Source organism: Oncorhynchus gorbuscha, unplaced genomic scaffold, assembly GCF_021184085.1.
Source record: "Oncorhynchus gorbuscha isolate QuinsamMale2020 ecotype Even-year unplaced genomic scaffold, OgorEven_v1.0 Un_scaffold_1929, whole genome shotgun sequence".
NCBI lineage: Eukaryota > Metazoa > Chordata > Actinopteri > Salmoniformes > Salmonidae > Oncorhynchus > Oncorhynchus gorbuscha.
The window spans coordinates 66,772-84,425 of NW_025746575.1; the positions used below are offsets into that span (position 1 = coordinate 66,772).

The 17,654-nt window shown below is 42.7% G+C and overlaps 1 protein-coding gene across 1 annotated transcript; it reads right to left on the reverse strand.

The window, feature by feature from the left end:
* Positions 1 to 7,224: 7,224 nt before the first annotated feature.
* On the reverse strand, positions 7,225 to 15,838 carry LOC124024574 (very-long-chain (3R)-3-hydroxyacyl-CoA dehydratase-like). The gene is made up of 3 exons (XM_046338476.1): positions 15,702 to 15,838; positions 14,564 to 14,695; positions 7,225 to 7,833 (listed from the first exon to the last, which is right to left on the reverse strand). Exons 1-3 carry the CDS (start codon positions 15,793 to 15,795, stop codon positions 7,757 to 7,759), a joined length of 303 nt encoding a protein of 100 aa, XP_046194432.1. The 5' UTR covers positions 15,796 to 15,838; the 3' UTR covers positions 7,225 to 7,756.
* Between the last annotated feature and the right edge of the window lie 1,816 nt (positions 15,839 to 17,654).

Genomic DNA, 17,654 nt, shown 5'->3' on the forward strand with positions numbered 1-17,654 from the left:
CCCTTTGTCTGTTTCGATGACAGGAAGTGTGCAAGAGCACGCTCTAGGAGAAGTGTGCAAGAGCACGTCGGGAAGTGTGCAAGAGCACGCTCTAGGAGAAGTGTGCCACTCTAGGAGAAGTGTGGAGAGTCGGGATCTAACCCTGTCATCAGACGCAGAGCAGTGAGCCTTTGAACAACACAGCAAGGATGGCATGATGGAGATAGTAGATATCACGGGGACTATAAACATCACTGGAGAATACAGTAGCTTATACATCCCAGAATGCAGCTTGATTCTATACTGCATGAGAAACACTGTTGGCATATAAAAGTTCATTTAGGAATAAAGCAATATTTAAAAAAAATAAAAAGTCCAATTTGTTTTTTATTTAAATGTCAATATCAAATCATTCCTGGGTAACAATGAAGTACCTTACTGTGATTTAAATTAAAATGGTCACTAATTAACAAAAAGTAGATTCTCAACAACGGGCAATTTCTCAAGCAACAATTTAGCTAGGTCTGTCTGGGAGTGGTCTGAGTGGGGAGGGGGAAACTGAACATGTGCTGTTATTGGCAGAGGGGTTTTAGAACTCTCTTTCTTATTGGTCTATTAACTAATTCACTCCATAGTGATGTCACCGCGGAAGGCCAAAACTCCATCCTGCCAAAACAGGCTGAAATGTCAGTATATTCAAAGAACTCTTACACTAAAAATGACATTTATGATAATGTTCACAGTGTTATTCCAACCTCATAGTGTGGAAGTAAATATAAATACATATTTCTGACTGCACTGGGCCTTTAAAAAACAAAACAACTTATCACAAAACAAATCAATGTATAGCATTAGGCCTGATGCTGACTCATGGTCAGATGGGACAGTAGTGAAGTGCAACAGGACTGTTCTATCAATGACTGTAACAGAGTCAGAGTCAATTCAGTTCTATTCAGTCAAGTCATTAAAGTGGATCCAAAATAAAAAGAGTGATTTAAAAAAAACACTCTTCATAGAGAACAATGGACAGTTTTCATTTCACTTCCTGAATTCAAACTGAAGGCAGGTCCATTATGAGGATTACATGAGCTGCAAAATGGAGTTCAGAAAATACACAAGTTTTTAGTCTGGCCAAGAGACGCTAGAACCGTTTATAGTACTGCTCCTTCAATACTAACAGTATGACATGTATCTGTTAATACTAACTAGTACAGTATGACATGTATCTGTTAATACTAACAGTATGACATGTATCTGTTAATGCTAACAGTACAGTATGACATGTATCTGTTAATACTAACAGTACAGACATGTATCTGTTAATGCTAACAGTACAGTATGACATGTATCTGTTAATACTAACAGTACAGTATGACATGTATCTGTTAATACTAACAGTATGACATGTATCTGTTAATACTAACAGTATGACATGTATCTGTTAATACTAACAGTATGACATGTATCTGTTAATACTAACAGTATGACATGTATCTGTTAATACTAACAGTACAGTATGACATGTATCTGTTAATACTATCAGTATGACATGTATCTGTTAATACTAACAGTACAGTATGACATGTATCTGTTAATACTAATAGTATGACATGTATCTGTTAATACTAACAGTATGACATGTATCTGTTAATACTAACAGTACAGTATGACATGTATCTGTTAATACTAACAGTACAGTATGACATGTATCTGTTAATACTAACAGTATGACATGTATCTGTTAATACTAACAGTATGACATGTATCTGTTAATACTAACAGTATGACATGTATCTGTTAATACTAACAGTATGACATGTATCTGTTAATACTAACAGTATGACATGTATCTGTTAATACTAACAGTATGACATGTATCTGTTAATACTAACAGTACAGTATGACATGTATCTGTTAATACTAACAGTATGACATGTATCTGTTAATACTAACAGTACAGTATGACATGTATCTGTTAATACTAACAGTATGACATGTATCTGTTAATACTAACAGTATGACATGTATCTGTTAATACTAACAGTACAGTATGACATGTATCTGTTAATACTAACAGTATAACATGTATCTGTTAATACTAACAGTATGACATGTATCTGTTAATACTAACAGTATGACATGTATCTGTTAATACTAACAGTACAGTATGACATGTATCTGTTAATACTAACAGTACAGTATGACATGTATCTGTTAATACTAACATACAGTATGACATGTATCTGTTAATGCTAACAGTACAGTATGACATGTATCTGTTAATACTAACAGTACAGTATGACATGTATCTGTTAATACTAACAGTACAGTATGACATGTATCTGTTAATACTAACAGTACAGTATGACATGTATCTGTTAATACTAACAGTATGACATGTATCTGTTAATACTAACAGTATGACATGTATCTGTTAATACTAACAGTATGACATGTATCTGTTAATACTAACAGTATGACATGTATCTGTTAATACTAACAGTACAGTATGACATGTATCTGTTAATACTATCAGTATGACATGTATCTGTTAATACTAACAGTACAGTATGACATGTATCTGTTAATACTAACAGTATGACATGTATCTGTTAATACTAACAGTATGACATGTATCTGTTAATACTAACAGTATGACATGTATCTGTTAATACTAACAGTATGACATGTATCTGTTAATACTAACAGTATGACATGTATCTGTTAATACTAACAGTACAGTATGACAATCTGTTAATACTAACAGTATGACATGTATCTGTTAATACTAACAGTACAGTATGACATGTATCTGTTAATACTAACAGTATGACATGTATCTGTTAATACTAACAGTATGACATGTATCTGTTAATACTAACAGTACAGTATGACATGTATCTGTTACTACTAACAGTATAACATGTATCTGTTAATACTAACAGTATGACATGTATCTGTTAATACTAACAGTATGACATGTATCTGTTAATACTAACAGTACAGTATGACATGTATCTGTTAATACTAACAGTACAGTATGACATGTATCTGTTAATACTAACAGTACAGTATGACATGTATCTGTTAATGCTAACAGTACAGTATGACATGTATCTCTTAATGCTAACAGTACAGTATGACATGTATCTGTTAATGCTAACAGTACAGTATGACATGTATCTGTTAATACTAACAGTACAGTATGACATGTATCTGTTAATACTAACAGTATGACATGTATCTGTTAATACTAACAGTATGACATGTATCTGTTAATACTAACAGTATGACATGTATCTGTTAATACTAACAGTATGACATGTATCTGTTAATACTAACAGTACAGTATGACATGTATCTGTTAATACTAACAGTATGACATGTATCTGTTAATACTAACAGTACAGTATGACATGTATCTGTTAATACTAATATGACAGTATCTGACATGTATCTGTTAATACTAACAGTATGACATGTATCTGTTAATACTAACAGTATGACATGTATCTGTTAATACTAACAGTATGACATGTATCTGTTAATACTAACAGTATGACATGTATCTGTTAATACTAACAGTACAGTATGACATGTATCTGTTAATACTAACAGTATGACATGTATCTGTTAATACTAACAGTACAGTATGACATGTATCTGTTAATACTAACAGTATGACATGTATCTGTTAATACTAACAGTATGACATGTATCTGTTAATACTAACAGTACAGTATGACATGTATCTGTTACTACTAACAGTATAACATGTATCTGTTAATACTAACAGTATGACATGTATCTGTTAATACTAACAGTATGACATGTATCTGTTAATACTAACAGTACAGTATGCCATGTATCTGTTAATACGAACAGTACAGTATGACATGTATCTGTTAATACTAACAGTACAGTATGACATGTATCTGTTAATGCTAACAGTACAGTATGACATGTATCTGTTAATACTAACAGTACAGTATGACATGTATCTGTTAATACTAACAGTACAGTATGACATGTATCTGTTAATACTAACAGTATGACATGTATCTGTTAATACTAACAGTATGACATGTATCTGTTACTACTAACAGTATAACATGTATCTGTTAATACTAACAGTATGACATGTATCTGTTAATGCTAACAGTACAGTATGACATGTATCTGTTAATACTAACAGTACAGTATGACATGTATCTGTTAATACTAACAGTATGACATGTATCTGTTACTACTAACAGTATAACATGTATCTGTTAATACTAACAGTATGACATGTATCTGTTAATACTAACAGTATGACATGTATCTGTTAATACTAACAGTACAGTATGACATGTATCTGTTAATACTAACAGTACAGTATGACATGTATCTGTTAATACTAACAGTATGACATGTATCTGTTAATACTAACAGTATGACATGTATCTGTTAATACTAACAGTATGACATGTATCTGTTAATACTAACAGTACAGTATGACATGTATCTGTTAATACTAACAGTACAGTATGACATGTATCTGTTAATACTAACAGTACAGTATGACATGTATCTGTTAATACTAACAGTACAGTATGACATGTATCTGTTAATACTAACAGTACAGTATGACATGTATCTGTTAATACTAACAGTATGACATGTATCTGTTAATACTAACACTATGACATGTATCTGTTAATACTAACAGTACAGTATGACATGTATCTGTTAATACAAACAGTATGACATGTATCTGTTAATACTAACAGTACAGTATGACATGTATCTGTTAATACTAACAGTACAGTATGACATGTATCTGTTAATACTAACAGTACAGTATGACATGTATCTGTTAATACTAACAGTACAGTATGACATGTATCTGTTAATACTAACAGTACAGTATGACATGTATCTGTTAATACTAACAGTATGACATGTATCTGTTAATACTAACAGTATGACATGTATCTGTTAATACTAACAGTATGACATGTATCTGTTAATACTAACAGTATGACATGTATCTGTTAATACTAACAGTACAGTATGACATGTATCTGTTAATACTAACAGTACAGTATGACATGTATCTGTTAATACTAACAGTATGACATGTATCTGTTAATACTAACAGTACAGTATGACATGTATCTGTTAATACTAACAGTATGACATGTATCTGTTAATACTAACAGTATGACATGTATCTGTTAATACTAACAGTATGACATGTATCTGTTAATACTAACAGTACAGTATGACATGTATCTGTTAATACTAACAGTATGACATGTATCTGTTAATACTAACAGTACAGTATGACATGTATCTGTTAATACTAACAGTATGACATGTATCTGTTAATGCTAACAGTACAGTATGACATGTATCTGTTAATACTAACAGTATGACATGTATCTGTTAATACTAACAGTACAGTATGACATGTATCTGTTACTACTAACAGTATGACATGTATCTGTTAATACTAACAGTATGACATGTATCTGTTAATACTAACAGTACAGTATGACATGTATCTGTTAATACTAACAGTACAGTATGACATGTATCTGTTAATACTAACAGTATGACATGTATCTGTTAATACTAACAGTACAGTATGACATGTATCTGTTAATACTAACAGTACAGTATGACATGTATCTGTTAATACTAACAGTATGACATGTATCTGTTAATGCTAACAGTGTATCTGTTCTGTTAATACTAACAGTACAGTATGACATGTATCTGTTAATACTAACAGTACAGTATGACATGTATCTGTTAATACTAACAGTACAGTATGACATGTATCTGTTAATACTAACAGTACAGTATGACATGTATCTGTTAATACTAACAGTATGACATGTATCTGTTAATACTAACAGTACAGTATGACATGTATCTGTTAATACTAACAGTACAGTATGACATGTATCTGTTAATACTAACAGTATGACATGTATCTGTTAATACTAACAGTACAGTATGACATGTATCTGTTAATACTAACAGTATGACATGTATCTGTTAATACTAACAGTATGACATGTATCTGTTAATACTAACAGTACAGTATGACATGTATCTGTTAATACTAACAGTATGACATGTATCTGTTAATACTAACAGTATGACATGTATCTGTTAATACTAACAGTACAACATGTATCTGTTAATACTAACAGTACAGTATGACATGTATCTGTTAATACTAACAGTATGACATGTATCTGTTAATACTAACAGTATGACATGTATCTGTTAATACTAACAGTATGACATGTATCTGTTAATACTAACAGTACAGTATGACATGTATCTGTTAATACTAACAGTACAGTATGACATGTATCTGTTAATACTAACAGTATGACATGTATCTGTTAATACTAACAGTATGACATGTATCTGTTAATACTAACAGTATGACATGTATCTGTTAATACTAACAGTATGACATGTATCTGTTAATGCTAACAGTACAGTATGACATGTATCTGTTAATACTAACAGTATGACATGTATCTGTTAATGCTAACAGTACAGTATGACATGTATCTGTTAATACTAACAGTATGGCATGTATCTGTTAATACTAACAGTACAGTATGACATGTATCTGTTAATACTAACAGTACAGTATGACATGTATCTGTTAATACTAACAGTACAGTATGACATGTATCTGTTAATACTAACAGTATGACATGTATCTGTTAATACTAACAGTATGACATGTATCTGTTAATACTAACAGTACAGTATGACATGTATCTGTTAATACTAACAGTATGACATGTATCTGTTAATGCTAACAGTATCTGTTGACATGTATCTGTTAATACTAACAGTATGACATGTATCTGTTAATACTAACAGTACAGTATGACATGTATCTGTTAATACTAACAGTACAGTATGACATGTATCTGTTAATACTAACAGTATGACATGTATCTGTTAATACTAACAGTACAGTATGACATGTATCTGTTAATACTAACAGTACAGTATGACATGTATCTGTTAATACTAACAGTATGACATGTATCTGTTAATACTAACAGTATGACATGTATCTGTTAATACTAACAGTACAGTATGACATGTATCTGTTAATACTAACAGTACAGTATGACATGTATCTGTTAATACTAACAGTATGACATGTATCTGTTAATACTAACAGTATGACATGTATCTGTTAATACTAACAGTATGACATGTATCTGTTAATACTAACATATAAATCAGAAACTGGGTGAGAAAGAGAAGTGTTTGTGTTAGAGGAGGTACCTCTGGTGGACAGACTGGGTGAGGAAGATGAGTGTTTGTGTTAGAGGAGGTACCTCTGGTGGACAGACTGGGTGAGGAAGGGAAGGGTTTGTGTTAGAGGAGGTACCTCTGGTGGACAGACTGGGTGAGGAAGGGAAGGGTTTGTGTTAGACGAGGTACCTCTGATGAACAGACTGGGTGAGGAAGGGAAGGGTTTGTGTTAGAGGAGGTACCTCTGATTGACAGACTGGGTGAGGAAGGGAAGGGTTTGTGTTAGAGGAGGTACCTCTGATGAACAGACTGGGTGAGGAGAGAAGAGAGGTGAGAGGTATAAGGAGAGGAGAGGGGAGGAGAGGAGAGAGAGGACAGAGGTGTGAGGTGAGGAGAGAAGAGAGAAGAGAGAGAGAGGTGTGAGAGGAGAGGTGTGAAAAGGCAACCAGCAGTGCGACTGGAGAGATCGTGAGGTTTGTCCTTCTATCCGTTAGTTCATTTTCCTCTTCCTGGAGCGCATTCGTCTCCTCCTCTGGCGAAACAGGTGGCGGAAGTTGATGAACAGACCTGGGAAGAAAAAACTACTTTATCATTTCAAATGTTTTTTTTTAAGCGCAAACTCCATCCACTTGGCCAGAAAGACAAGTCCAAGCAAAGATACTGTAAGAAAACAAATCATATGTTGACCCAAAGTGTTTCTCCCTTAGAGACATTAACAGATCCTGAAACATGACAGATAGATACAGCTGGAGGGTGGAGGGTCAGAGAGAGGGTCAGAGAGAGGGTCAGAGAGAGGGTCAGGGTAGAGGGTTAGAGAGAGGGTCAGAGAGAGGGTCAGAGAGAGGGTCAGGGTAGAAGGTCAGAGAGAGGGTCAGAGAGAGGGTCAGAGAGAGGGTCAGGGTAGAGGGTTAGAGAGAGGGTCAGAGAGAGGATCAGAGAGAGGGTCAGGGTAGAGGGTTAGAGAGAGGGTTAGGGTGGAGGGTTAGAGAGAGGGTTAGGGTGGAGGGTTAGAGAGAGGGTCAAAGAGAGGGTCAGGGTAGAGGGTTAGAGAGAGGGTTAGGGTGGAGGGTTAGAGAGAGGGTCAGGGTGGAGGGTCAGAGAGAGGGTTAGGATGGAGGGCCAGAGGGAGGGTCAGAGAGAGGGTCAGAGAGAGGGTCAGAGAGAGGGTCAGAGAGAGGGTCAGAGAGAGGGTCAGGTTAGAAGGTCAGAGAGAGGGTCAGAGAGAGGGTTAGGGTAGAGGGCCAGAGAGAGGGTCAGAGAGAGGGTCAGAGAGAGGGTCAGAGAGAGGGTTAGGGTAGAGGGCCAGAGAGAGGGTCAGAGAGAGGGTTAGGGTAGAGGGCCAGAGTGAGGGTCAGAGAGAGGGTCAGGGTAAAGGGTTAGAGAGAGGGTCAGAGAGAGGGTTAGGGTAGAGGGTCAGAGAGAGGGTCAGAGAGAGGGTCAGAGAGAGGGTCAGAGAGAGGGTCAGGGTAAAGGGTTAGAGAGAGGGTCAGAGAGAGGGTTAGGGTAGAGGGTCAGAGAGAGGGTCAGAGAGAGGGTCAGGGTAAAGGGTTAGAGAGAGGGTCAGAGAGAGGGTTAGGGTAGAGGGTTAGAGAGAGGGTTAGGGTAGAGGGTCAGAGAGAGGGTTAGGGTAGAGGGTTAGAGAGAGGGTTAGGGTAAAGGGTCAGAGAGAGGGTTAGGGTAGAGGGTTAGAGAGAGGGTTAGGGTAAAGGGTTAGAGAGAGGGTCAGAGAGAGGGTTAGGGTAGAGGGTTAGAGAGAGGGTTAGGGTAGAGGGTTAGAGAGAGGGTTAGGGTAGAGGGTTAGGATGGAGGGTCAAAGAGAGGGTTAGGGTGGAGGGTTAGAGAGAAGGTTAGGGTAAAGGGTTAGAGAGAGGGTCAGAGAGAGGGTTAGGGTAGAGGGTTAGGATGGAGGGTAAGGGTGGAGGGTCAGAGAGTGGGTTTAGGATGGAGGGTTAGGATGTAGGGTCAGAGAGTGGGTTTAGGGTTAGAGAGTGGGTTTAGGATGGAGGGTTAGGGTGTAGGGTCAGAGAGTGGGTGTAGGGTTAGAGAGTGGGTTTAGGATGGAGGGTTAGGGTGTAGGGTCAGAGAGTGGGTTTAGGGTTAGAGAGTGGGTTTAGGATGGAGGGTTAGGGTTTAGGGTTAGAGAGTGGGTTTAGGATGGAGGGTTAGGGTGTAGGGTCAGAGAGTGGGTTTAGGATGGAGGGTTAGGGTGTAGGGTCAGAGAGTGGGTTTAGGATGGAGGGTTAGAGATGTAGGGTCAGAGAGTGGGTTTAGGGTCAGAGAGTGGGTTTAGGATGGAGGGTTAGGGTGTAGGGTCAGAGAGTGGGTTTAGGGTCAGAGAGTGGGTTTAGGATGGAGTTAGGATGGAGGGTTAGGTGTAGGGGGTCAGAGAGTGGGTTTAGGATGGAGGGTTAGGGTGTAGGGTCAGAGAGTGGGTTTAGGATGGAGGGTTAGGGTGTAGGGTCAGAGAGTGGGTTTAGGATGGAGGGTTAGGGTGTAGGGTCAGAGAGTGGGTTTAGGATGGAGGGTTAGGGTGTAGGGTCAGAGAGTGGGTTTAGGATGGAGGGTTAGGGTGTAGGGTCAGAGAGTGGGTTTTAGGATGGAGGGTTAGGGTGTAGGGTCAGAGAGTGGGTTTAGGATGGAGGGTTAGGGTGTAGGGTCAGAGAGTGGGTTTAGGATGGAGGGTTAGGGTGTAGGGTCAGAGAGTGGGTTTAGGATGGAGGGTTAGGGTGTAGGGTCAGAGAGTGGGTTTAGGATGGAGGGTTAGGGTGTAGGGTGTGGGTTTAGGGTCAGAGAGGATGGGTTTAGGGTCAGAGAGTGGGTTTAGGATGGAGGGTTAGGGTGTAGGGTCAGAGAGTGGGTTTAGGATGGAGGGTTAGGGTGTAGGGTCAGAGAGTGGGTTTAGGGTCAGAGAGTGGGTTTAGGATGGAGGGTTAGGGTGTAGGGTCAGAGAGTGTTTAGGGTCAGAGAGTGGGTTTAGGATGGAGGGTTAGGTGTAGGGTCAGAGAGTGGGTTTAGGATGGTGGGTTTAGGGTTAGAGAGAGGGGTTTAGGGTCAGAGGGTTTAGATGAGAGGGTTAGGGTAGAGGGTTAGAGAGAGGGTTAGGGTAAAGGGTTAGAGAGAGGGTCAGAGAGAGGGTTAGGGTAGAGGGTTAGAGAGAGGGTTAGGGTAGAGGGTTAGAGAGAGGGTTAGGGTAGAGGGTTAGGATGGAGGGTCAAAGAGAGGGTTAGGGTGGAGGGTTAGAGAGAAGGTTAGGGTAAAGGGTTAGAGAGAGGGTTAGGGTGGAGGGTTAGATAGAGGGTTAGAGAGAGGGTTAGGGTAGAGGGTCAGAGAGAGGGTTAGGGTAGAGGGTTAGAGAGAGGGTTAGGGTAGAGGGTCAGAGAGAGGGTCAGAGAGAGGGTCAGGGTAAAGGGTTAGAGAGAGGGTCAGAGAGAGGGTTAGGAGAGGTTAGAGAGAGGGTTAGGGTAGAGGGTCAGAGAGAGGGTTAGGGTAGAGGGTTAGAGAGAGGGTTAGGGTAAAGGGTCAGAGAGGGGTTAGGGTAGAGGGTTAGAGAGAGGGTTAGGGTAAAGGGTTAGAGGTCAGAGAGAGGGTTAGGGTAGAGGGTTAGAGAGAGGGTTAGGGTAGAGGGTTAGAGAGAGGGTTAGGGTAGAGGTTAGGATGGAGGGTCAAAGAGGTTAGGGTGGAGGGTTAGAGAGAAGGTTAGGGTAAAGGGTTAGAGAGAGGGTCAGAGAGAGGGTTAGGGTAGAGGGTTAGGATGGAGGGTAAGGGTGGAGGGTCAGAGAGTGGGTTTAGGATGGAGGGTTAGGATGTAGGGTCAGAGAGTGGGTTTAGGGTTAGAGAGTGGGTTTAGGATGGAGGGTTAGGGTGTAGGGTCAGAGAGTGGGTGTAGGGTTAGAGAGTGGGTTTAGGATGGAGGGTTAGGGTGTAGGGTCAGAGAGTGGGTTTAGGGTTAGAGAGTGGGTTTAGGATGGAGGGTTAGGGTTTAGGGTTAGAGAGTGGGTTTAGGATGGAGGGTTAGGGTGTAGGGTCAGAGAGTGGGTTTAGGATGGAGGGTTAGGGTGTAGGGTCAGAGAGTGGGTTTAGGATGGAGGGTTAGGATGTAGGGTCAGAGAGTGGGTTTAGGGTCAGAGAGTGGGTTTAGGATGGAGGGCTAGGGTGTAGGGTCAGAGAGTGGGTTTAGGGTCAGAGAGTGGGTTTAGGATGGAGGGTTAGGGTGTAGGGTCAGAGAGTGGGTTTAGGATGGAGGGTTAGGGTGTAGGGTCAGAGAGTGGGTTTAGGATGGAGGGTTAGGGTGTAGGATCAGAGAGTGGGTTTAGGATGGAGGGTTAGGGTGTAGGGTCAGAGAGTGGGTTTAGGATGGAGGGTTAGGGTGTAGGGTCAGAGAGTGGGTTTAGGATGGAGGGTTAGGGTGTAGGGTCAGAGAGTGGGTTTAGGATGGAGGGTTAGGGTGTAGGGTCAGAGAGTGGGTTTAGGATGGAGGGTTAGGGTGTAGGGTCAGAGAGTGGGTTTAGGATGGAGGGTTAGGGTGTAGGGTCAGAGAGTGGGTTTAGGATGGAGGGTTAGGGGTGTAGGGTCAGAGAGTGGGTTTAGGATGGAGGGTTAGGGTGTAGGGTCAGAGAGTGGGTTTAGGGTCAGAGAGTGGGTTTAGGATGGAGGGTTAGGTGTAGGGTCAGAGAGTGGGTTTAGGATGGAGGGTTAGGGTGTAGGGTCAGAGAGTGGGTTTAGGATGGAGGGTTAGGGTGTAGGGTCAGAGAGTGGGTTTAGGATGGAGGGTTAGGGGTGTAGGGTCAGAGAGTGGGTTTAGGATGGAGGGTTAGGGTGTAGGGTCAGAGAGTGGGTTTAGGGTCAGAGAGTGGGTTTAGGATGGAGGGTTAGGTGTAGGGTCAGAGAGTGGGTTTAGGATGGAGGGTTAGGGTGTAGGGTCAGAGAGTGGGTTTAGGGTCAGAGAGTGGGTTTAGGATGGAGGGTTAGGGTGTAGGGTCAGAGAGTGGGTTTAGGGTCAGAGAGTGGGTTTAGGATGGAGGGTTAGGGTGTAGGGTCAGAGAGTGGGTTTAGGATGGAGGGTTAGAGAGAGGGTTAGGGTGGAGGGTCAGAGAGAGGGTTAGGGTAGAGGGTTAGAGAGAGGGTTAGGGTAAAGGGTTAGAGAGAGGGTCAGAGAGAGGGTTAGGGTAGAGGGTTAGAGAGAGGGTTAGGGTAGAGGGTTAGAGAGAGGGTTAGGGTAGAGGGTTAGGATGGAGGGTCAAAGAGAGGGTTAGGGTGGAGGGTTAGAGAGAAGGTTAGGGTAAAGGGTTAGAGAGAGGGTTAGGGTGGAGGGTTAGATAGAGGGTTAGAGAGAGGGTCAGTTAGGGAGAGGGTTGGGGGTAAAGGGTTAGAGAGAGGGTCAGAGAGAGGGTTAGGTAGAGGGTTAGGATGGAGGGTAAGGGTGGAGGGTGTAGGGTCAGAGAGTGGGTTTAGGGTTAGAGAGTGGGTTTAGGATGGAGGGTTAGGGTGTAGGGTCAGAGAGTGGGTGTAGGGTTAGAGAGTGGGTTTAGGATGGAGGGTTAGGGTGTAGGGTCAGAGAGTGGGTTTAGGGTTAGAGAGTGGGTTTAGGATGGAGGGTTAGGGTTTAGGGTTAGAGAGTGGGTTTAGGATGGAGGGTTAGGGTGTAGGGTCAGAGAGTGGGTTTAGGATGGAGGGTTAGGGTGTAGGGTCAGAGAGTGGGTTTAGGATGGAGGGTTAGGGTGTAGGGTCAGAGAGTGGGTTTAGGATGGAGGGTTAGGATGTAGGGTCAGAGAGTGGGTTTAGGATGGAGGGTTAGGGTGTAGGGTCAGAGAGTGGGTTTAGGATGGAGGGTTAGGGTGTAGGGTCAGAGAGTGGGTTTAGGATGGAGGGTTAGGGTGTAGGGTCAGAGAGTGGGTTTAGGATGGAGGGTTAGGATGTAGGGTCAGAGAGTGGGTTTAGGGTCAGAGAGTGGGTTTAGGATGGAGGGTTAGGGTGTAGGGTCAGAGAGTGGGTTTAGGGTCAGAGAGTGGGTTTAGGATGGAGGGTTAGGGTGTAGGGTCAGAGAGTGGGTTTAGGATGGAGGGTTAGGGTGTAGGGTCAGAGAGTGGGTTTAGGATGGAGGGTTAGGGTGTAGGGTCAGAGAGTGGGTTTAGGATGGAGGGTTAGGGTGTAGGATCAGAGAGTGGGTTTAGGATGGAGGGTTAGGGTGTAGGGTCAGAGAGTGGGTTTAGGATGGAGGGTTAGGGTGTAGGGTCAGAGAGTGGGTTTAGGATGGAGGGTTAGGGTGTAGGGTCAGAGAGTGGGTTTAGGATGGAGGGTTAGGGTGTAGGGTCAGAGAGTGGGTTTAGGATGGAGGGTTAGGGTGTAGGGTCAGAGAGTGGGTTTAGGATGGAGGGTTAGGGTGTAGGGTCAGAGAGTGGGTTTAGGATGGAGGGTTAGGGGTGTAGGGTCAGAGAGTGGGTTTAGGATGGAGGGTTAGGGGTGTAGGGTCAGAGAGTGGGTTTAGGATGGAGGGTTAGGGGTGTAGGGTCAGAGAGTGGGTTTAGGATGGAGGGTTAGGGTGTAGGGTCAGAGAGTGGGTTTAGGGTCAGAGAGTGGGTTTAGGATGGAGGGTTAGGTGTAGGGTCAGAGAGTGGGTTTAGGATGGAGGGTTAGGGTGTAGGGTCAGAGAGTGGGTTTAGGATGGAGGGTTAGGGTGTAGGGTTAGAGAGTGGGTTTAGGATGGAGGGTTAGGGTGGAGGGTCAGAGAGTGGGTGTAGGATGGAGGGTTAGGGTGGAGGGTCAGAGAGTGGGTTTAGGATGGAGGGTTAGGGTGTAGTGTCAGAGAGTGGGTTTAGGATGGAGGGTTAGGGGTGGAGGGTCAGAGAGTGGGTTTAGGATGGAGGGTTAGGGGTGTAGGGTCAGAGAGTGGGTTTAGGATGGAGGGTTAGGGGTGTAGGGTCAGAGAGTGGGTTTAGGATGGAGGGTTAGGGGTGTAGGGTCAGAGAGTGGGTTTAGGATGGAGGGTTAGGGTGTAGGGTCAGAGAGTGGGTTTAGGATGGAGGGTTAGGGTGTAGGGTCAGAGAGTGGGTTTAGGATGGAGGGTTAGGGTGTAGGGTCAGAGAGTGGGTTTAGGATGGAGGGTTAGGGGTGTAGGGTCAGAGAGTGGGTATAGGATGGAGGGTTAGGGGTGGAGGGTCAGAGAGTGGGTTTAGGATGGAGGGTTAGGGGTGGAGGGTCAGAGAGTGGGTTTAGGATGGAGGGTTAGGGGTGTAGGGTCAGAGAGTGGGTTTAGGATGGAGGGTTAGGGGTGTAGGGTCAGAGAGTGGTACTAACTGACCGAGGAACATGAGGGCCAGGTAGATCTTCAGAGTGAAGGAAAAGCTGAAGGACGAGCCCAGGACCGTAGGTAGAGGGATGCTGTACAGACGGGTCTCATCGAAGATAGGCAGGGACTGGATCACAGCTATAGCTGAGAGGAAACAGACAGGACAGACAGGAATACATAGCAACACTTGGATATCTTGGTAATAACTAAGTAATATCTTGTTTGACTACAAACATCATACCACTATTATTTACATACAATGTACATAATAAGTGAATATAGCAGGCATAGAGCTCTCAGAGTGTGTGTGTGGTGTGTGGTGCGTGGTGTGTGTGTGGTGCGTGGTGTGTGTGGTGTGGTGTGTGGTGTGTGGTGTGTGTGTGGTGCGTGGTGTGTGTGGTGTGTGGTGTGTGGTGTGTGTGTGGTGCGTGGTGTGTGTGGTGTGGTGTGTGGTGCGTGGTGTGTGTGTGGTGTGGTGTGTGGTGCGTGGTGTGTGGTGTGGTGTGTGGTGTGGTGTGTGTGGTGTGGTGTGTGGTGCGTGGTGTGTGTGTGGTGCGTGGTGTGTGTGGTGTGGTGTGTGGTGCGTGGTGTGTGTGTGGTGCGTGGTGTGTGTGGTGTGTGGTGTGTGGTGTGTGTGTGGTGCGTGTGGTGTGGTGTGTGGTGCGTGGTGTGTGTGTGGTGTGGTGTGTGGTGCGTGGTGTGTGGTGTGGTGTGTGGTGTGGTGTGTGTGGTGTGGTGTGTGTGTGGTGTGGTGTGTGGTGCGTGGTGTGTGTGTGGTGCGTGGTGTGTGTGGTGTGGTGTGTGGTGCGTGGTGTGTGTGTGGTGCGTGGTGTGTGTGGTGTGTGGTGTGTGGTGTGTGTGTGGTGCGTGGTGTGTGTGGTGTGTGGTGCGTGGTGTGTGTGTGGTGTGGTGTGTGGTGCGTGTGTGGTGTGTGGTGTGTGTGTGGTGTGTGTGTGTGGTGTGGTGTGGTGTGTTGTGTGTGTGTGGTGTGTGTGTGGTGTGTGTGTGGTGTGGTGTGTGGTGCGTGGTGTGTGTGTGGTGTGTGTGTGTGGTGTGGTGTGGTGTGTTGTGTGTGTGTGTGTGGTGTGTGTGTGGTGTGTGTGGTGTGGTGTGTTGTGTGTGGTGTGTGGTGTGTGACAGGCCCACTGACCCTCTGCTAGCACCCCCAGAGGGTAGAGGGGCATCCAGATGGAGTATCTGAGCCAGGTCAGCAGCTTCCAGTCTGTGTCGATGCAGGCCAACATGTAGAATGGATACCTGGGACAGACAACAAAACAACAATACAATGCAGGTCAATGTGTAGAATGGATACCTGGGACAGACGACAAAACAACAGGTTTAATTAGCATCATTCACAAGCAGTGAGCAATACAATGCAGGTCAACGTGTAGAATGGATACCTGGGACAGACAACAAAACAACAGGTTTAATTAGCATCATTCACAAGCAGTGAGCAATACAATGCAGGTCAACGTGTAGAATGGATACCTGGGACAGACAACAAAACAACAGGTTTAATTAGCATCATTCACAAGCAGTGAGCAATACAATGCAGGTCAACGTGTAGAATGGATACCTGGGAAATGCTTACAACTAGTCTCACTAGCTGGTCCATTCATTTACATTTACATTTAAGTCATTTAGCAGACGCTCTTATCCAGAGCGACTTACAAATTGGTGCATTCACCTTATGACATCCAGTGGAACAGTCACTTTACAATAGTGCATCTAAATCTTTTAAGGGGGGGGAGGGGGGGTGAGAAGGATTACTTTATCCTATCCTAGGTATTCCTTAAAGAGGTGGGGTTTCAGGGGCTTTATACGTACATTTAATTGATTGATGACAATTTCCTTACACCATATTTCTTACACCAAACCACTCTTTAGGATACTTCGATCGCAGGTGAGGAGACTAAAGTTAAGGTTATAGAAAAAGAGTTAAGGAAAACCCATGAAAACAATATAAACCATTTACCCTGGTCGTTTCAGTCTCCAGATCTCAACCCAACTCAACACTTCTGGGAGATTCTGTTGCAGAGCCTGACATGGTGTTTTGCACCGCCAGCAACAAAACACCACATTATGGAATTTTCTGGTGGAAGAATGATGTCACATCCCTCCAATAGAATGATGTCACATCCCTCCAATAGAATGATGTCCCATCCCTCCAATAGAATGATGTCACATCCCTCCAATAGAATGATGTCTGATCCCTCCAATAGAATGATGTCTCATCCCTCCAATAGAATGATGTCACATCCCTCCAATAGAATGATGTCTCATCCCTCCAATAGAATGATGTCCCATCCCTCCAATAGAATGATGTCTCATCCCTCCAATAGAATGATGTCCCATCCCTCCAATAGAATGATGTCTCATCCCTCCAATAGAATGATGTCTCATCCCTCCAATAGAATGATGTCACATCCCTCCAATAGAATGATGTCACATCCCTCCAATAGAATGATGTCTCACCTGTAGATCTATATTAACTATAGAGGTAGAGTCACCTGTAGATCTATATTAACTATAGAGGTAGAGTCACCTGTAGATCTATATTGACTATAGAGGTAGAGTCACCTGTAGATCTATATTAACTATAGAGGTAGAGTCACCTGTAGATCTATATTGACTATACTATAGAGGTAGAGTCACCTGTAGATCTATATTGACTATAGAGGTAGAGTCACCTGTAGTTCTATATTGACTATAGAGGTAGAGTCACCTGTAGATCTATATTAACTATAGAGGTAGAGTCACCTGTAGTTCTATATTGACTATAGAGGTAGAGTCACCTGTAGTTCTATATTAACTATAGAGGTAGAGTCACCTGTAGATCTATATTAACTATAGAGGTAGAGTCACCTGTAGATCTATATTGACTATAGAGGTAGAGTCACCTGTAGATCTATATTAACTATAGAGGTAGAGTCACCTGTAGATCTATATTAACTATAGAGGTAGAGTCACCTGTAGATCTATATTAACTATAGAGGTAGAGTCACCTGTAGATCTATATTAACTATAGAGGTAGAGTCACCTGTAGATCTATATTAACTATAGAGGTAGAGTCACCTGTAGTTCTATATTAACTATAGAGGTA